Here is a 21,744-nt window from a genome sequence, read left to right as displayed (position 1 = left end):
ACGACTTCTCAAATATGATGGATAGTGGCTTAGCAACTTCATCCGCCAGTTCCTTCAGGACCCGGGGATGGATCTCATTGGGTCCCCTGGACTTGTGCACCTTCAGGTGCCTTAGATGGTCTCGAACCTGATGTTCTCCTATAGTCAGCGGCTCTTCATTCTCCCAGTCCCCGCCTTTGCGTTCTGCTGCTTGGGCGGTGAGGCTCAAGCACTTGCTGGTGAAGACCAAGGCAAAAAAGTCATTGAGTACCTCCGTATTCTCCATATCCTGGGTAACCAGGTCTCCTGTTTTGTTCCAGAGAGGGAACACATTTTCCCTCGGAAATCCTTAATTATATAAACATTCTTTTTTAAAAGGCAAATTACACTCAAAATATAAATTAAGCTGAACAAAGAAAAATAACAGAAAATGTCTGGAGGGTACAGCAGACAAAAATAATCCCTTCCTATCCCAAACAGTATTTTCTAACAGATACATCAACAGGGAAACAGGAACGGCTCAAATGAGAACGGAGATAATGGTCTAGTGTTTGTGAACATATCAGATTTTCATGGGCATGTTTAATAGCTCAACACCACTGCTGGTCCTGAGTGCACCTATGCTTGTGCTTTACTATAAACATGTGAAAACCTCCAGCAAAGACAGGAGCACTACAATGCTTCATACCTTCTGTGACTCAGCCCTTGTCAACATCACAAAGTAAATTGTGGTAAAAGATGTGATTTGTAAATATCATGCACCTTTACATTCTGGCCTGGAGATATTCACAAGGCAGATATGCAAGAGGCAAGGGTACGTAAATGTCATGAGTGCTATTACAGAAAATCATAGCAGCTTCACTTTTCTGGCAAGGTGTTATCTCAGTCAAAAAGAATTTAGCAGATAAATTGCGATTTTATAGCAATTGTGATACATCTTGCCATGAAATCTCAGTGGTTCTCTCCAGAGAGCTAGCATCTCTCCAAAAGAGGTATAGATCATCCTCCTGATACAAGCACAAAATCAATGGGGCTGCTGGTATACTCATGCACTGGGAGAAAAATACACTCTGAATGTCCACAGCCAGGACTTAGAAGTCCAGAGAATATTGATTCTTTGTTTTAACAGATGATATTTGGTTCTCTGCTGTATTCTCCAAAGCCACCCCTTCTCATTGCAGGCTCTCAGGCTAATTCTTCTCGCAGGAAAGTGTTTCCCACTCCTCTAAACATTCTCATCAGGACCTTTGCCATCAGCTTTGCTTACCGATAAAGCAAAGAGATATCTGGCTACCATTCATTTCAGCCAATTGACATAAAGGAAAAATTAATCAAAGGAAGAAGACGGCAGAGAATATTCTGCCTCATGAATAATGAGATTTCTTGAGGGGAAAGCCTGAATCATCCACACTCTGACACAGCAGCAATCCAGGGGAATGGATACTGATACGAGCAGGCTATTATTGGGACAGGCTGGCTGTGGACTAGGACGGCGTTTGCCGATGGTGCATCTCTAGACAGAGTTAGGATAAAATGCTCAAAGGATTAATTCAGCCTGTGATTGCAATGCCTCCTGCTGAGGTAGCACACGAAACAAGGCTTCCAGCAACAAACTGGTCATTAGAGGGCCCAGACCCAGGTCACATGAACTGACATCTGTGTCCAGGAGATGATGTCCAGGGAACTGAATAAATTTTGCTCTATCATAGATGAAATTTCCTTTCAGGCTCAGCAGTCCTCCTTCCTGCATTGAGCTGATACCTATCATCACTGCTGTGTTATCAACACAGAAGTGAGTCTTTGCAATGAGATTGGCAGAGAGGGAAAGCATCAGCATTTAAAGGACCAGGGTGGGTGGGCTTTCCTGCAGGGAGCATATTATATCCATCACAGTGTTGCACATATTAGCTTCAGTACTTAAGCTGCTCAATTTAAATGGCAAGGGGTGACCTGGCAAAGGGCTTTCACTGGAGGGAAGACTTTGCTCACCATCCTTCAAAAGCCTAGTTTTGATGACTTTCAGAAGTCTTTGCAGGGTCTCTTAGGCTGTAGCTGAGTCATTACTGTGGAGAGCCGTTGACTTGCTCGAAGCATAGGAGGGAATAACCAGATAATTAGGATAATTTTTTCCCTACGCAGTATGAAGGAATCGGCTATTTTCAATGAAGGCTCAAAACTTTCTGGATGCATTCTTCAGGAATTCCGAAATCAACCAGTAGCAAAATACATTTTATTTAGTGTATTTGTCTATGATGAACTATTTTTGAAAAAACTATGGGAAATTTTCCAATGGAAAATTGCATGAATTCTCCTTGGTTTCACACTCAAGGCACTCTGACCCTCGCTTATTAGCAGTTTTCAGGACCCCAAATTCCAGAGTTATCAGTTAAGATGTGAATTCTCTGCACTCTGGCATATCTCGGGTATCAGAGCCCAGGTTGAAATGGACAAATACAATAGCAGAAAAGTCTTACTTTAGTGATGCTGAAATCATGAAAATAAATAACTGCAAGCGAAGAAAAGACTAAATAAAGGGCTTAAGAGGTACACAAGTCATCCTCCATAAAAATTCATCTGGAGGCAAACACCTATGCTCTTTTTTACTCTGCTCTACAGAAATCCAGCACTTGGTGGGATAAGGTGAGCACGCAATGTCTTCTGTGAACAGCGTATACCGTACTCTGGTAGTATCACACTGACATCCAAGAACAGCTCCCATTGCCTAATTAGCTGTAGACCATGGTTTGCAGCCCCCTAACAAAAGAACACATTTTGCTCTGAACAACTCCCTCTGCTGAAAGCTTCGATACGCATTTTTCCCCGTCTTGGGATTGTTTTACTGTCTGGAGTGAGTCCATTTCCTCATCCACATAACAATGAGATTTTACAGTACAGTCAGTTTCATGCATCACTTCACTGCAGTGACTAAAATGTAACCGAGCCTTGGTGTGATTGGTGTGAAATCCTGCTGCTTTACTTATCAAGGACTGAAACCACTGGAGTCCTTAATTTAAAACTAGAACTAAAAGGTTCTGTAGGCTAGATGCAAATAACTTCAAAGTATTATTACAGAATGTCTGCATCAGAGATTCAATTTAAAGGCAAGGCAGACATAAAAAGATGCACTGGAGCCATAAGCTGGATACTTGGGGTACAGAGTTTGCCCCCTCCTCCCCCTTAAATCCCATGTTTAAATCCATCCTTATTTCACATAGTGCTATGGCATGTCCTTACCTTGAAACATTGATCCTAATCAGAGGTAAGCACTGAAATCGGGGACTGCAGCTAATACCATGTCTTATTCAGAAGGGACAGCCTTAAAGATTGGAGAGGAGAGAAAACCTGTGCTGCTGGTTACTGATTAATTTTAAAAAGACAGGCAGTCTGTCAGGGTTTCTTTTAACACTTTATCTGTCCCGAATTCATACATGGCCCTAACGTTGTCATATCTGAACATTTTACACTTTTTTTCATGCATCAGCCACAGACCAGAGCTGAGGTGCAAGAGACGGTAGCCACCTTGTCGCAGTATTCCGATACCACATGTACCACTTATGGGTACAAGTTACTCCTGGGGAGATTCTGATTGGACACAAGAGAAAATTTTTTCACAATGAGAACAATCAGTCATTGGAATAATCTCCCCAGGGAAGTGGTGGATTCCCTAACATTGGACACTTTTAAGATTCAGCTGGAGAGGGTGCTGGGCCATCTTGTCTAGACCATGCTTTTGCCAAGAAAGATTGGACCAGATGATCCTTGAGGTCCCTTCCAACCTGGTATTCTATGATTCTATGATTCTGTGTCAAGACCATCTACAAGCAAGGCAAGAAGGATTCAGGCAGGTGCAGACCAGTCAGCCTAACCTCAGCCCATGGTAAAATTAAGGGGTAAATCCTTCTGGAAGCAATGTCCAGGCATATGAAAGACAGGAGGGTGACTGGGAACAGCCAGAATAAATTTACCAAGGGCAAATTGTGATGGACCAACCTGAAAGTCAGCTATGATAAGACAACTGTCTTGCTGGATAAGGTGAAAGCAGCAGAGGCGTCTGCTGATTTTTGACAGTGATCCATAGCATCCTTGCAGCCAAACTGCTGAGATATAATGGGATAGGTGGGCTACAAATTTGAAGATAACCAGAAGGTCCAAGAGGCTTGAGCAAAATGGTCAGCAATTCCAAGTACAGCTGGTGGCTGGTTACTACCAGTGTTCCTCAGGGGGTAACGCTGGGGTCAGTACTGCTGAAGATCTTCACTAATGATCTGAACAATGGAATGATGTGAACCATCAGCAAGTTTGTCAGTGACATCACATTAGGGAAATTTGTCCATGTGCTGCAGGGCTGCCTTTCAGAAGGACCTCAGCAGGCTGGAGAAATGTGCTCACAAGAACCTCATGAGGTTCAGTGATGACAAATGGAAATTCCTGCACCTGACATGGAATAACCCCACGCATCAGTCCAGACTGGGGACACCCTGACTAAGCAGAAGCTTTGCAGAAAAAGCCTTGGCATCCTGGTAGACAGCAGGTTGAACATGAGTCAGCTGTTTGCCTTGCAGTGACAGAGGCTGCACGCTGAGCTGCATTAGGAAGAATCTGGCAGCAGGTTGAGGGAGATGAATACTCCCCTTCATTCAGCTCTTGTGAACCTGCATCTGGAGTACTGTGTCCAGTTTTGAGCCCCCTCCATCAGAAGAGAAGGATGAACAAACTAGGAGTTCAGTGAAGGGTGACCATGATGGTTAAGGTGCTGGTACAAAACAGCCACAGCGAGGCTGAGGGAACCAGATTTGTTTAGTCTGGAAAGAAGACTAAAGGGGGTTCTAATAATTGTCTCCAGCTATCTAAAAGGGGCTACAAGGAGGATGGAGCCAGTCTCTTCTTGGATGTGCACAGCAAAAATACAAGGGCAAAAATTACAAGTTGCACCAGACTATGCTGATGACAAGCCACGTTAAGAATCATCTGTATGTAGACAGATTATAAGGCTTAGATCCACGAAGATGTTAAAATGCCTAACTCCCACTGAAGGGACTTGCCCACATTATACAGGGAACGCGTGCAGAGACTTCCTAGCCACTGACCATCCTCCCCTGGATGTCAAGCAGATATCTACATCTCCTTGGGCCTCCCGCCGAAGGCATGCAAACCAATGCCAATTCTGCTAAAATTTCTAATGCTTGTGCTCTTTTTGGCAGCTAAAGAGATGTACTCATGAAAAGGCCTGCACTTGTTAGCTTGCCCCTATTCATATTTTGTGCATCAGCAAGGGATGGAACTGCACTGTGGTTGCAGTATTGTGTGTCAAGTGGGGATCCAGAGCTCAGTTCTAGTTTGACTCTCATTCCTTTTCATGTGTGGCTTACTGTTTATAACAAAGGTTGTTGTGCTGCTGTTTTAATTTTGACTCTTGGCTTTAAAAAATTCCTCTGTAAAGCATGGAATTTCTCAGAGACCTATGAATGTATTGAACGCTTTATCCCCAGCATTTATGCTCCACTAGCATAAAGGTGTGTACCAGGGCTGTGTCAGATAGAGCAGAGGTACTGTACAAGCAGTCAAAGACATTCAGAGCCGTGCTGTAGCTGACTGAAGCTATGGTGTGGTTGAACTTGAGCTGGAAAATGCAGTCCCATACATATGATAAACAGTCACATCTTCCACTGGTTAAATCACCTAAATGCGCTGACACTGATGAATTTATTCTTCTCCATACCGAATGTTGATCAAACCCTGTGGCTTTTAGTCTTCAACACATATGGCTGATGGTAATCACTGTTCCACTGCACGTGCTTAATGATACCACAATAAGCACTTTGTTAAATATACCTGAAAACTTTGTGATCTGTCCAAGTCTTTCTCGTGGGAGCTGGGGAGAAGATGCTGTGATCTGGATTTACTACAGAATCACAATGCCAAGACAAACCTCCTCAGTGCAGCAACTATTATTTTAGAGGAATGAGAGATCAGAATTTCAGTGGGGTTATAACTGTCCACGTGAAACAAGGTTCACAATATATGGGCCTATTATAGACTGGCAAACCAATTATCAGCTGTGGTATGGGTCAAGTAGCAAAAGCAGGCCAAACCATCAGTGTCGTAAATGGACATAGCTTCATTGAAATCAATGGAATTGAACAGCTTATTTCAGTGATAAATAATACACTGCAAGTTTCACTAGCATTTTAAAAAAGGGTTTAATAGAAAAGCTTTCACTGCAGTGACTGTCAATAGTGTCACGTAAAGCATGAGGGAAAATCTCATTTGTCACAGAGGGGGAAGAGTACATATGTAGATCCGAATTAGATTGTGTAATGAATAAATGTGTGTGGTTTGCATGCAACAGACAATTTGGTTCCCAATGGAAGAAAGGTGGAAGAAATATCCTGTTTTTTCAGCACAGGGAATACTTTAAATTAGCAGCTATTTGAGATGGTATTCCATCTACTTGGAATATTCACATTTGTTGTGAGTAAGTGGGCATTCAGCATTTGTGATGCCTGCACTCCCTGTCTGGTGCACTGAAACTTGCTGGCAGCCATCCCAGAACCTTTCAAGGAAGAGTACACGGACGTTTGCAGTAATTTATTGGCCACTGTTTGGAAACCCCTGAGAAATTACATTCCTGAGTTAAAATTTTAACTTCTTGCTAGACCATTGTAAGTAGTGACAATTAAAAACTATTGTTAAGGACATGGCAAAACCTGCCTGATCTTGGGAACCTGTTTGGCAATGGACAGCAGAAACATTCCATGAAGACTTGTGGTCTCATCTCACTATTCCCCTTCTAGAGAGCAGTGTGGCTATGCCAGCAAGTGTTTATTTATTTAACTTGTAAAGCTGTCATTGCAGACAGATGTTATTGCAAGAATGTCCCACCTGATTAATTTCTTCTGATAGCTAAAGGCTTCTTGCATACTATTTCCCAAAAAGAAAATGAGCTCAGAGGCATGTGTAGTCTTGTTAATTACCAGAATGTATCTACCCATGTGTTCCTGCTTCCTACGTTTATTTGTGGGAAAAAACTTCCTTTTTAAAGATGACCCCTTTCTCTAGGTACCATCCCCTAGATATTTGGATCTACTTCTATGATGAGAAACAGTGAACTTTTTCTTTCTCGTTCCTTTCTTCATTTGTACACAAGCCGTTTAACAGGCAGAGGTCTTTTCATTTTAAAATTATAAAGCCTTTTTCAATGGGATGTAAAACTTTAGAGTGAACAACAAAAGATAAATGCAAACAAGCATGTGGGAAAAGTTAAATTATGTTTAATTGATGGTTGGAACTGTTTACAACAGTATCTCTGAGGAGCTCTTCTAATATTATCAAGCAGATACATTGATGCTTTCAAAAATTTAAACTGTAGGATGAAGAGGTTTCCTTCAAACATGTCTGAATGCTCCTTATGACTCTCTAAAAGAATAGTGATCTATTTGTCTAGAAGTTCAACATAATTGTAGAGTATGGCTGTTTTCTTTCTTATGTCTACCTGTGTAGAATACTAAGAACAATATTAAATAACTCAACAGCCAGTGATATCCTTTTAGAGATGCTTTATATTTGTAATAGCCAAATTACTATGACACTGAGGTCAGCTACAACATATTACAGCAATGCAAAAGGAATTATTTTAAGGGATATACTTTATTTGGTATGACCTGCTTTTTTCCTAAAAGTCTAGGATGAGCTTAAGGCTGAATATTCGTACTTTCAGAGTTTCTAAAATGCAGCAATGGCTAACAAACCTTTTTGAGTATATTTACAACTGCTGCAAAGGTTATTTGAAACATCTACTTGTTGTATTTTCATGTAGGAGGTGTACACTGTAGTTTATAGCTTATACCCATAGTTTTAGCTTATACAAGGCCTCTCATTTAAGGATTTTGAAAATGTGAATGTGTATCTTCCCGTTTCTTTTCTGTCCTTTTCTTCCAGTCTGGGTTCCACTGTGATTCTATAGTTGACTGGAGTGGTTAACAGCAAACCTCACTGAACATATGTAGAATTAAATTTAAAACTTCATGTGTTATTAGTGAGACACACCTGATACCAGTATCTCACTTCAATAGTGTAAATAGAAAGAAATGCATTTAACTCAATAGAGTCGCATCAGTGTTGTAGAGGTGTGAGATCAGATTTTGTAGATGGAACGGAGTTATCATACATACAGATTTAATCAACACACTCTTCATCTTTAAGGTTCTCACAGGAGGTATCCAGGGAGGGAGCAATCTTATAACTATGTATAAATACATGATGGGAGGGAGTAAAAAAGATGGAGCCAGAGTCTTTGAAAGGACAAGAGGTATTGGACACAAACTGTAACACAGGAAAACTTATTTAAACATTTAGAAAAAACTTTTTTTTTTGTTCTGAAGGTGGTCAGACACAGGTTGCCCATAAAGGTTGTGGAGTCTCCATCCTTGGAGATATTCAAAACTCGACTGGACATGGTCCCAAGCAAACTGCTGTTGGTGACCCTGCCTTGAGCAGGGGAGTTGGACTAGACAATCTCCTGGTGCACCTTCACACTTTATCTATTCTATGATTCTGCGAGTTTCAGCTATGCTAAAATACTGTACTTCCTATTTCCTTGACCTTGATCCTTATCTTTGTGGATTATTGATTGCCAAATTAAGAAAACATACCATTTAAATGTCATTTATCACATATCCCTGTTATTAGAATTGGTATTCAGCAACACTGCTTCTTAAGCTCAATTTCATGGCACAATTTGTATGGGCAGAGAGTTGGATAGGAGCAAAATCATTAGTGATTCATTTATACCATTTATATGACATGTCCTGAAAATGCTGTGAAAGATAGGCAGAGATTACATCAAATTGTTCTAATCTGCCTCAGGGCTGTTCTAACTAAGGATAACAAATAAAACCCAAGCTGGAAGCAGAAACAGATAGATATCTGAAATAAATGATGATATAATCTATTGGTCTCTATGCTGCAAGGTTATCCCAGTGCCTATAAACATTCCTCAGAGATCCACAGTGTCTTTGTTTAAAACCCACCAAGCATTTCTAATTTAAGGACTTGTTAAAGCTATTCCCTACTCCTGACATCATCCAAAAACAAGCCTTTAATCCTGTCAAAAGTTTATGACTAAATAAAAATTCTTAACTGAAATTTTTTAAGGATTTGATTGTGGTGAGGTACTTTTGTCCGGAGGGCTGCTAACAGTCAGGGAATTTGGCCTTTAGTTTGAAGACAAAAGAAAAACTGTTATAAAACATTTTTTGCTTATTCCTGTAACCAAAACAGCAACAAAAAAATCCCATTAAAATAAATCAAGTGTTAAAATAATAACTGGAAAACTCTTTATGTCTTTTACAGTGTTTTGATATGCAAGAAGCTGAATTACATGTATACTAAATGGAGAAACCTTTATGCATCTGAATTTTCTGAGCACTACCAGATCAGATTGATACCTGTAGCCTACATGATCAGCATCATTAAAGCTGCAAATGCTATTTTATATATACGTGGTCATTTAAACATATAGGGTACTAGGCCAAATATGATCTGAGAATCAAATTAAATCTGGAGAGCAGAACCAGTACAGGATCCAGGTTTCTAATCAGCTTCTCTCAAAATCAAAACAGACCCTTTATTTCTTTTGTATATATGTCTATCGGTGCCAAATCCAGCCTGGATATAAGGGACACACAGCTCATGTTTCACAGACCCCTAAATGAGATCAAACTGATCTCAGAAGTGATGCAGCGGCAGTCAGGTGACGTTTTTCACAAAACATGGGCTGTTGTGGTTGCCTGAAATTTCTGAAGTGCCAAAATGGAACAAAGTAAAAGGGTTCAATTTTCACCAGATGGGTGCTCAGGGCTTTATCGCAGATTCCTTTGAAGTGCTGAGCCCAAAAACAGACAGCCAACGTGTCTTGGAAACTGTAGGTCAAGTTGGCTGTCTATCTACTAATACATTGTATGTGCCTGAAGTCATTCTCCTGCACAAAGGTCAACAGCCATGGGACAGCCCACATCCCTAGCGTAAACCTCTTACCCTCCAAGACAGGGTGGCCACATGCAAACTGCCCACCGGGAATGGCAGCGGGACTCTGCCAGCTCCTGGTTTTGCCCAGCAATGACCTCCGAGAATGACACTTGGCCTGGGCCAAAACTAAGCAGACAGCAGGCTGACAATTTAGCAACATGATGGTTGGATTTCGGGGCCTGGGAGCACTCCTTGACACTATTTTTCCTAATACAGATGCAGCCTATACATCCTTTTTCAGATCAAAGCACATTAAAGCCTCATCATTTGATAGCAAGCAAGTTACAAACATAGAATTAAAATCCTGTCTCCCTGCTTAGCACACGCTTAACATAGGGGGGATGGGATTTGAGATGCAAATAAACTGCAGATTGCACAGAATCAGAACTGTGACTTGGGCATTGTATTTATAAAGAAGAATGCATATGAATACATATCTTGGAAATGGAAGACAATATTAGGAAAAAAACTCATATAAAATGTTTCACTCCGGATCTGTGAAAACTACAGCAATTGTCATCTTGGAGAACCCTAACAGACCTCCTAGATCTGTGCTTGCACATAAAGGGCGATTTCATCAGGTCCTTCGGTGCATGGTTACCCCAGAGCATGACTGTCTCTTCTAAATGGTGTTTCTTTATCATTATGGGTTTGTACTGCTAGCTTAACATCTCTTTGCTTTACCATTTGGTGGATGATTTGAACTAACAGAAGGAAACAAGAAACATAACCCAGAAATGTGTGCTTTGCTCAATTACAGACAAAGACGTTAAACCATAATAATGTTCCCCACCAACATAATGAAAAACAGTGAGACGTTCACATCCTAAAAAACCAGCTGCACATACAGGTGTCTGCACCAGATGCTTCCCTAAGCACAATGTGATAAAAGTGATTATTCCTCACTCAACAGAGAACAATCCCTAAGCAGGGTATTTAAAGGGGGATGATAGTGCAGGTAATTAGGAGCCCCATGCCTTACACACAAAGCAATGTTTAAGCGGGTGAAGCTGAGAACCATCTGTCCTTTACACATGGGCCTATGTTTTCATTTGTGAATTCATCATAACAATGGGCAGTTTTCAGTCTGATTCTCAGGCGAGATTGTACTCAGTAAGAAAATGATTAAGGATTAAATGACTTATCCCTGGTTTTAACAGGTGGCAGCTTGCCCTGTGGCTCCAACAGGAACATGGGCACCAGAATCTAATACCTTACCAATGGACATTTCTGTGAGGAGTGAAGGAATAGCCTGGTCTTGCCCCAAATTATGTATATAGTGTCTTTTCCTACCTTTGGACTTCCTGTCGTGGTAGCTCCTGCCTCGATAATGGTGGCCACTGTCTGTGTACAAATTCTCAAGATCTTCTTGCCAGGAGTCTGGGTTAAAGTGTTTGAGCAGATCCTCCACCGTGTCAAATGCAGCAATGGTCTGATCCAGTGCTTCCGCTGTGAGCGTAGGGTCAGTCACTGATGGAGAGGGATAGGATACCCCCTAAGAGTGACATACATCTCAGTGTACTTGGAATAAATTACAGCACCACTTAAAACAATTGAAAACAGTTACTAAGAAACTTGTCTCATTATTGACTGAAACAGCTACTTTGGGCCATCTTTTGAAGTCCTTAGCTGCGTCAGGCTTTGTTATGCCTGTGTTTTCTTTTGCAAGGAGAAGAGGCATCAAGGAACTCCCAAGCAAATCCCAGAGGAGATGCAGGGACTGGAAGCACTGCCACTGCTGGACTGTCAACATGCACACGCAGTCCTCAAAGGGGACAACAGTTTGCACATATACAAAGATGTAATGGAAATGTCTTTTGAAACCACTGTGATGGCCATGACAACAGAACGGAGGTGCCTTGTGGTGCTGGGGTGGTGCCTTCACAGCTCCGCCAGCTCTGTTGGTAAATTCATAATAGGCAGATCAGAAACCATAGCAGAGAAAGACAAAGGCAACAAGTCCACTAGATTGTCTGTCTTTCCCTGGTCAATCGGGACAACGAATTTGGCTGGGTTAAAGACTTGAAAAGATGGCCCTTTATTCCCAAGAATTAAATGTGTTATGAAATACTGATAAATGACAATTCTCCCACCCTTTTACCAAAAATACAAATTACTAAGCAAACGAGAAAAAACATGATATTTGGATCTCAGCAATGTAACAATGAATATTGGGATTACCAACATAGTGATATCCTCACAATTATATCATAATAACAAATGGAATATTATTTCCAACCAGGAAGGGCCAAGTACCATTCTCTGAGCGTATTTGGTTCCCACTGAACTTGTGGCACAACTTAACTTTGACAGAAAGATTGCAGCAATTTCATTTTTACTGGAGAGGACTTTAAACATTTTTAATAATCATTACTTAGAATCACAATATTCACTATCCTGGTATCACTTTTTCCCCTTTCCAACCACAAAGCCTCATAGTATATGTAAAATATGTGTAAGAAAAACTACTAATGCAGATCTGTTACTTTCTGAAGAACCACAATCAAAATAACTGATTTTGTCCAACAAGAAGCATAATATAGCACATGAGTTCTGCTTGGATTTTGGTCTTAAAAGTTAAAACATTGGGGGAAACCCCCTGGAAACCTTCTCTCATGAAAACCCAGCTCTGAAGTAATGTAGCAGAAATATGCCATTTAAAATTAATGGCCCCCCAAAATAATTTTTTGCCTCATCTCCCAAGTAAATGCCTATGTTAAACTATTAATCTTTGTGATTAACTTCGCTCAGTTGGGTAGTAATGAAAAGGCCAACTCATTTGAGTAAAGTTACTCACTTGTTTGCAGGATTGTATCCTTCAATGCTTACTAAAATAGTTTTAAAGTATGTATGTCTTTTAAAATAAAACTTTTGTCTTTAACTGTAAGTTATATCACAAAATTAACAATCCTTTATATTTTACTGCATATGTTTGCTGAAAGTACAGGCTCCAAATTATTAAAAACAAGAAAGAGAAGAAATAGAAAACATTACAATTGTGCAGTCAAGAAAGCATAGCTGCACTTTACTGCTTATCGCCAACAGCACAAGAAGTTTCAGAGGGCGCACTTGTGACTGCAATGCCTCTACAATGCAGTGCTAAATAAGACACAGTGCAGATGGCTGTAAAAATTCATGACCCACTAAAAGGCAAAGCATACCTCAAAGCATCTCTCCTGACTTCTAAGTGGCTTGGAATAGAGACCGTCAGAGAGATGGGAGCTGCAGGAGATGAAAAGCTCACGCCAGCAAAGTGAACACAGCGTTGTTACCTAAAACAATGCTGCAGGAAAGACTGTGCTGTAGGCAGGTATCATGAAGTACGCTAATGCAGTTATTGAGGTTACAAAAGAAAAATGCACCCAAATGCTACTTGCTCACTGAGGAGAGCTCAGTGGAGCTCATGGCCCGTCTGTGACTGCAGCCCAACAGGGAAACGTCTGCCCCCGACTACCTTTCGAAAGTGAGGGAGATGGTGCAAGGATGCTGAATAAACAGCAGCATAAAAATCAGGCCATAGGTGTGTGGCTTAGACGATGCGAGAGTTTTTTTCACGTGTTCAACTGTGCACTTCATTACAGCACTGCAGGTCAGGCTGTGAATTTGCAGAGCATTTCAAACTCTTACAGGCAGCAGGGATTCCCCATTTTCTCTTCATACAAAAAGCTCCTACTCAAGAGATTTGTGCAACCTCGCTCACACACAGAAGCAAGCTTAACTTTTTCTCACTGACAGCCAAGTCAAGAGGAATTATGTCAACAGCTCAGATAACCTCCTGGCAGCGACATCATGTGACAGGCCCAAAAGCAACTTCAAAGCTGCCAACCCAACTGCTCTCTTTTGTCCTGCCAAGAACGAGGCCCTAGCTTTAGAAGAGCTTGTGCTCATTGTAATCTGGCTTCTGAGATCACATCCAAAGATAGGGCAAGAGGAAGAGTGAAATGCAAGAAGCAGCGAAGAGCAAAGATTTTCCACATTATGTACCTCTTCTATGTTTCTTAAAAGCACTGAACACATTTTTAATTTCATGGGACACAAAGGTATCTTTTTTGTCAGTGCTCTTACCCTTAATTTCTATTGCCCCATTCTTTTATATTTTCTATCTGCATTGTGAAGTTGACAGGCAGTTCAATGTGCATCGCAGTTGTTTGTCATAACATTACTTCACAAATAATGGAAATTTTTTTCCTTTTTTTTCTGCGTTTGCGATGCTGGTTTAAGGGCAGAAGTATTGGTTTTAGCTTTCTGAGAAAAAAAAACAAACAAGAAATATGGTTCTGTGATAGGACATCAGACAAGGAAGAATAAATTTGCTGACTCTCGAATTTCAATTCTGAGAGTTGTAATGTACCCAGTTCCTAAAATGAGCCTCTGGGTTGCCTGTGGGTTTGAGGGGCAAAACTTAGATCTGCCATGCTAACTGAGTATCAGCAGAAGAGTATGTCATCTTGTCAGCAACTGACAAGTCTGACTTTGTCCTTCTGCCCCTCAGGAACACAGCAGAATCCCGGAACACTTCTCTCCTGAAGAATTCGGATGTCCTCAGACTTTTCCTTGGTGCCTTTGGGAAAAATTACTCAACCTCTCTACCTTATTTTCCCTGAGGATAAGAAAGGGCTAGCGGGTGCAATGCATGCCCAGTGGAAGAAGGTATGTTTTATTAGAATAGGGGATGGCATGGAAAAACCAATGAAACTGGGGTTCTGCTTCCAGTTTAGCTGTAGGTTTCCATGTGACCTTGGGCATCAGTTTGCTACCTGTACTGAACTTCCCTACCTGTAACACATTAACAACAACTTTTCAGAAACAAATAGATGTGAAAGATGAATAAACTTTTTTTCAATATGAAAAGAATACTGGATTATTGTTTGGTGCAGTGCACCTTATGATGTTAAGGAGGATAACTAACATGGCATTTACCATATACTTGAGCTCATTTTCATAGTTACCTGATGAGGGAGCCCTAGGCTTACATTTTCAAACATCAGCCTACCATATTTTTAAACAAAATATTCTATCACATAGATTTTTTTTCCAACTCCATATTAGAATGAAAAATAAGTTTATGTCTTTCAGTAAAACAGTGTTTTAGCATCTCCTGCTTGGCACATCCAGCAGATCCCAGCCCTGCTAACATTACTACTCAGGACTTTCAGCACAATTAGTTCAAGGCTATCAATGCATCATATCATGAAGGGCAAGTGTCATTTGCAAACTCAAGGGTAACCATGAGTGAGATTGGCTTAACCTCTTCTAATTTTGGTAATACAGAATTTTCTCTCTACTCGCTGCTGGGCTTAGACACTAATCAGTAGAATTTACCCATATTTTATTTACTGCTCCTCCACTGGCAACTCTTGGCAGCTACTGTAACAAAGGTGCCATCACTAAACCCTCTTCCATGAATGCTCCAAACATTGGTCTCAAGTCTGCTTTGAGCACTTACCCTCATCTCCTGTGTTTTAAGAGGAGTTTATAAGAGCTGTGACATGGTGCTGACCAGCCAGCAGAGCACACAGAAGAGGACTGCCCATATTGCGAGTTCTGATGCTAGATTGCTATTCCCCAGAATTTAACTTTACTTGGGAAACAAAAGAGGGGACAGATTTTTGGCCAATGACACAAATCAAATGTGATGAAGAGAAAAATAAAATTTTATACTGGATTACTTGTTTTCTTTCTTTTTTTTTCAAGTCGCATTTCACTGCTGAATATGGAGACTTCAGGTATAATATTTTATTACAAACACTTAAAAAAATCTCAGTATTGACAATGAAAAGCTAGATCCATTTTCCTGCCAGCCTGTTTTAAGTATAGTCTTCTATTTAGGTCAAGACATTTTACAACTGAAAATTGTAAGGAGTTTATCTTGTACTTTCATCTTGGCAGGATGAGTGTGAAAGCAAGAAATGTTTCTCAATGGCTGTCTCCTGTGGTTACAACAGCTGATGGCATATCCTGAATCTTTTCTCCTTAAAAACACACTTGTTGACTCCAGTGTGAGTTGGATAAACACTTATTTAATCTTCTGCCAAAGGTGAATACATGATTCCTCTGTGCAGGTGCCATTTGAGTGAGTTTGATTCAAGTCATCCTATCAATCCATCCATGGGCAAAATAGTAACAAATTACTTACTGAGACAGAGCTTGTGACTGACTCCCAGTTGGTTTCTGAGGCTGCATGCTGGAAATCATCCTAAGGGGAAAAACCCACAGGAAAAATCACCATTAAGGCAATGTCCTAAATTAACTGCAGAACCTAAGAAACGTCTCAGCATTCAACATCTGTCACCTTTTTCAACCTCTTTAATGCAAGAGGCCCTTGCCATGAGTCATTCCTAAATAATACTATTTGCATTGAGGTTCCTCCCTTTTCACTGTTAATAAACTAGCTCCTTGTAAGTTTGCTGGGGCAAGGATAGGTATCATTATTATTATTATTTGTAATATGGTATACAATGCTTTGCATAGCAGGACCTAATCTGGTCAAGGCCATTACATTTATCTTCCAACGTAAATATTAAACACCCCCTCTGTATGTCTACGATCAGAGTATTAATGCTATTCCCCAGACTGATCTGTTCTGGAAAGAATGTGGACATGCTAATATGCTGGTACTACTTAGCCAAGGTAAAAAGCAGGGTAATCTAATCCATTTGAAATGTAGTCCTAACATGACTGTACTGCTTTTGGTGCTTGTGCTGAAACAGGACTTGTTCATCTGTGCAGAGCACTGAATGGCACTATGTCCTTTACATCAAAAAACACAGCCACAATACATTCACATTAGAAGTGTCATCACACAAAACCCCTGGGCATTTATGGTTAATTTGAGCACAGGGATGGGATTAATCTCACCTACCTTTGGACACTTGAGGCTGGTGAGGGGTCTGGAGAACAAGTCTTATGAGGAGCGGCTGAGGGAACTGGGGTTGTTTAGCCTGGAGAAAGGGAGGCTGAGGGGAGACCTCATCGCTCTCTACAACTACCTGAAAGGAGGTTGTAGCGAGGTGGGTGTTGGTCTCTTCTCCCAAGTAACAAGCGATAGGACGAGAGGAAATGGCCTCAAGTTGTGCCAGGGGAGGTTTAGAATGGACGTGAGGAAAAATGTCTTTACTGAAAGAGTGGTTAAACATTGGACCAGGCTGCCCAGGGAAGTGGTTGAGTCACCATCCCTGGAAGTATTTAAAAGACGAGTAGATGTGGCGCTTAGGGACATGGTTTAGTGGGCATGGTGGTGTTGGGTTGACGGTTGGACTCAATGATCTTAGAGGTCTTTTCCAACCTTAATGATTGGATGATTCTATGATTTACAAAGCAAACATCTAATCTAGTTGCTCCTGTTTCTATTTACAGTCAACTAAAACTAGCATTTTTAGGGTGCAAATAATCTGATCTATTTTAGAAGCTTTATTTGGGATGACATTGCATCCTAAAAATGTTTTTTTCTCTCTATTGTCTATAAAGGGAGCCTGGGAGGACTAGCTTAGATACAGATGTCAAAATTGTATGTATTGACATGTGGTCACCTGAATCCCAATCCACTTGTCTGACGAGTGATGGGCAATCATTACTTAAATAATGAAGAAGCCATTTCTTTAATCTTTCGGCAGCTTTACTCATTTCCAACTGTAATAATTAAATCATGAAAAATGGGAAAAAAGGCAGCATTACAGAATGGTTATTAAACACATACATGCAGTGAATAGCTAATGATTGGCATGAAGAGGCAGGTAAGGAAAGTGGACTGAAGTGACAGCATACCAAGATTTTCATTTCTAATAACAGAATTTGTAATGAAAGGATTTAAAGAAGATGGATCAATGCCTGGGCTCACCATTTTACACTGACTCACTATCTGCTATGCATTTTTTAAGTTAGCAACTGAAAGGAAAAATGGAAGGGTAGCTGCTCAGCTGATGCTCTCTAAACTCAATGCTGCATTGGACCATACATATATGCATATATTCAATGATTTCTTAGGAATGCAAAAGAGAAAATTGATCACATAATCTGCTAATTCATCAATAAAATTCTCCTTTAGTCAAGAAGGAACAAAGCCGCTTTAAGATCCAGACTGGTATACGTAGTATTTTAACGTTTTTCATTTGCTATAGAAAAATATTCAAATGTCCCAAAAGTCACAAGATAATTTATTCAATATTGTTACTGCTTCTTCTTCCTTAAAATGTTCCTTTCTCTCAAATTTGAGGCAGCAAAACTGTAGTGATTTCTTCAGTACCTAAGATTAGCAGAAGTTAAGAAACCCCATCACACTAAGTGACCACTGAAACTGCAGGGCTATTAAAACATTAATAATTAAAGTGGTCATTTTCTTCTAGGAATACAGAAGCAAAACATTGTTGGTGGAATTTTTAATGCAAATTTTTTTATAAACAGTAAAGAGATCTGCAAATGCTATGATCAGGTCATAAATAATTCAGGAGCAGTGGGCTACCTTGGCCACATTCTTTATACATTTGGTTGCCCAGTTCTTGCCACGATTTAAAGTACATAAAAATGGATTTGAAAAGCTCATGGATCCTCTGGTAATGGTTGCCAGTTGCAAAACTTGGAAATCATTTCCTCTCTATCATTAGCTTCCATTTAGCACTTCCAGAAAAAAGTGGCATTGAGTTCTGAGGCATTATTTTGAAACAGGAACAATCTGCCTCATTGAATGTCTGGAGAAGACCATAGACAAGGAATAATTTTGTGTTTGAAGTGACGGTCCCCTTGTGTTATCTAATTGTAGACATCAAAACTGTTTCTTTAGTCTACGATTCTTTGAGATGGTTGATGCCAGGGAACCCCTCCAAAACCCTGAGATAGACGTGTACCACCTGCTTCTTGGATCTCAAACCTGATGACTGCACATTTTGACTGTGATTATATTTCATCTGCATAAACTATTCACAACTATATGGCTTTGTTCCACTATCACGCAAGGCAGCTGCAGTCATTCTTGGCTTCTCAGAGCTTTCAACCTCTACAGTTTGAAGATTATTATTATCTATGGCTTCTGCTTGTAGCTATTTCAAGTAATAATATCAAAGTGGTTCTCATCATTACAAAACCCTCTCCTCCTTTCTCACCATTGTCCCTAGCAGAACCTGAAGGACAAATCTATTTTCAGTGCTATCTATTCAATTCATACTACCTTGTTTATATGAATTTGCATATGATCACTTGAATATTGTTTTCTCCATTACTAAAAATGACATTAAAACTTTTAGTTAAAACATAAAAAAATCTACATCTTTTTTAACTGAATACTGGAAAAACAGGGTGGTAATAATTTGACTATATCACCCTGACAACAGTGCTTTTATTTTTGTATGTGTGTCATGGTAACATGACAACATTACATGAGACTTCAGTAAAGCACTGCATTAAGTGTTCTACTAGCAGCAAAAATACAGGCAAAGCAACAGGGCTACCAACCACCTTCTGATAGCAATTACTTTTATTGAAGAAAAACAACTTCCATACCTCAACTTCCAAAATTACACCTCAGCATGACAAATCCTGAGTCAGTCCTTAGAGTTAAATATGTATGGACATTGATATATTGTTCTTGGCTCTGTTTCAAAGATAAGCTACTTTCTCCTTCGCAGACTGACTTTGTCTATAGCCTGTCTCTCACCACTGACCTCCAATGAGTGACAGAGTCATGGGGAATACTCTTTGTTTCACCTAGGGTTTTCACAAGTGGAGCTCATGAGGCAAAATCACTGCTATCAAGGATATATGAGACTGCAGAGCCAGATAGATGTCCAGATGTCCTGGTTTCAGCAGGGATAGAGTTAATTTCTTTCCTAGTAGCTGGTACAGTGCTGTGTTTTGGATTTAGGATGAGAACAAAGTTGATGATAAGGCACCGATGTTTTAGTTGTTGCTAGGTAGTGCTTACACTAGTCAAGGACTTTTTAGTTTTCCATGCTCTACTGACTGAGATGGCTGGAGGTGCACAAGAAGCTGGGAGGGGGCACAGCCAAACTGGCCAAAGAAATGTTCCATACCATGTGACGTCATGCTCAGTACATAAACTGGGGGAAGCTGGCCGGGGGGGCCGCTGCTCGGGGACTGGCTGGGCATCGGTCGGCAGGTGATGAGCAACTGTACTGTGCATCATTTGCTTTGTGTATTATTATTGTTATCATATTATTATTATCATTTTATTTCAATTATTAAACTGTTTTTATCTCCACCCACGAGTTTTTCTCCCTTGTGCTTTTCCAATTCTCTCCCCCATCCCACCGGGGTGTGGGAGGAGTGAGCGAGCGGCTGCGTGGTGCTTAGCTGCCAACTGAGGTTAAACCACGACACACTGGTTGCTGAGGAAGATGGTTTGCAGCTTGGGGGTCCATGACCTGCAGCAGCACGGCTCTGCCGGGCTCAAGCCATGGGGTTTGGCAGGGTCAGTAGGAAAAGGGAGGCATCAGGAAGACAACCAGGGACGAGGCTGGGAAGCTCGCCAGTTTGAGAAGCATGTTGTCCAATGACTCACTTTGCTGTACCACAAATATGGCAAAACATGTGAGTCCTCCCAGCCATGCTGACTTACTACCTGGTCCTCAAATTAAAAGCAAGCACCACTTTCTAATATTTCTGTGATTCTTCATTTTTTACATACTTTATCACTGTAGTTCAGTCTTTTGTCATCTTGGTGCTGGACATTTATGAGGCATGATGCCTGGGATAGGCAATAACTGCCACAAGACAGGCACAACACACTGGCAGCTCTCTCCAGTGAAAAGAAGCAGCCACATATCTCTATAAGCTCCTCTCTGAACTCTTTCTCCTAATCTGCAGGTCCCTGGGTGTCGTGGTTTAACCCCAGCCAGCAACTAAGCACCACACAGCCGCTCGCTCACTCCCCCGCAGTGGGATGGGGGAGAGAATCGAAAGGGTAAAAGTGAGAAAACTCGTGGGCTGAGATCAAGACAGTTTATAAGTAAAGCAAAAGCTGTGCATGCACAAGCAAAGCAAAACAAGGAATTCATTCACTACTTCCCATGGGCAGGCAGGTGTTCAGCCACCTCCAGGAAAGCAGGGCTCCATCACGCGTAACGGTTACTTAGGAAGACAAACGCCATCACTCCAAACGTCCACCCCTTCCTTCTTCTTCCCCCAGCTTTATATGCTGAGCATGACATCATATGGTGTGGAACATCCCTTTGGTCAGTTGGGGTCAGCTGTCCCGGCTGTGTCCCCTCCCAACTTCTTGTGCAGCCCCAGCCTGCTTGCTGGTGGGGTTGTGACTCTGTGTCAGCACTGCTCAGCAGTAACTAAAACATCCCTGTATTATCACCACTGTTTTCATCACAAATCCAAAACATAGTCTCATACTAGCTACCATGAAGAAAATTAACTCTACCCCAGCCAAAACCAGCACACCGGGGTAATTGGATTAGGTTTGGTAGATTGTTTATCTGCCAAAACAACTATGAACTATAGCTAACAAATGCTAAGGTGATGCCCTCCACTTCAGGGAGCAGGAAAGGTTCACAGAAGAGTTGTGGTTAAGAGCCTAGACAGCATCCTAGACTGACATTTAGGGCCTACCAAGTTTAATAAGATCCTCTCCTGAAGGAGCAACCTTCTCTACTGTGACACTGTCATGGGAGTGGAAGAGACGTGAGGGGGGTAAGGTAAAAGTGCAGGCATGTTCTTGGGGCAAATAAACATGAGAAAGAGGAAGAAAGAAACAAACTAAGGAAAAATAAACATAGAGAA

General features: G+C 40.9%; 1 protein-coding gene across 1 annotated transcript in view; it reads right to left on the bottom strand.

The window, feature by feature from the left end:
• PDGFD (platelet derived growth factor D) overlaps positions 1 to 21,744 on the bottom strand; it is a 70,056-nt gene that overhangs the window by 21,910 nt on the left and 26,402 nt on the right. The window contains exons 5-6 of the mRNA XM_009322281.1: positions 16,142 to 16,201; positions 11,299 to 11,500 (exon numbers count right to left, since the gene is read on the bottom strand). Coding sequence (XP_009320556.1) covers positions 11,299 to 11,500; positions 16,142 to 16,201 — 262 coding nt within the window. The remainder of the gene's footprint in view (positions 1 to 11,298; positions 11,501 to 16,141; positions 16,202 to 21,744) is intronic.

The sequence above is a fragment of the Pygoscelis adeliae genome, unplaced genomic scaffold, assembly GCF_000699105.1.
Source record: "Pygoscelis adeliae isolate BGI_AS28 unplaced genomic scaffold, ASM69910v1 Scaffold383, whole genome shotgun sequence".
NCBI classification, from domain to species: domain Eukaryota; kingdom Metazoa; phylum Chordata; class Aves; order Sphenisciformes; family Spheniscidae; genus Pygoscelis; species Pygoscelis adeliae.
This window is presented reverse-complemented; position numbering and strand designations above follow the sequence as displayed.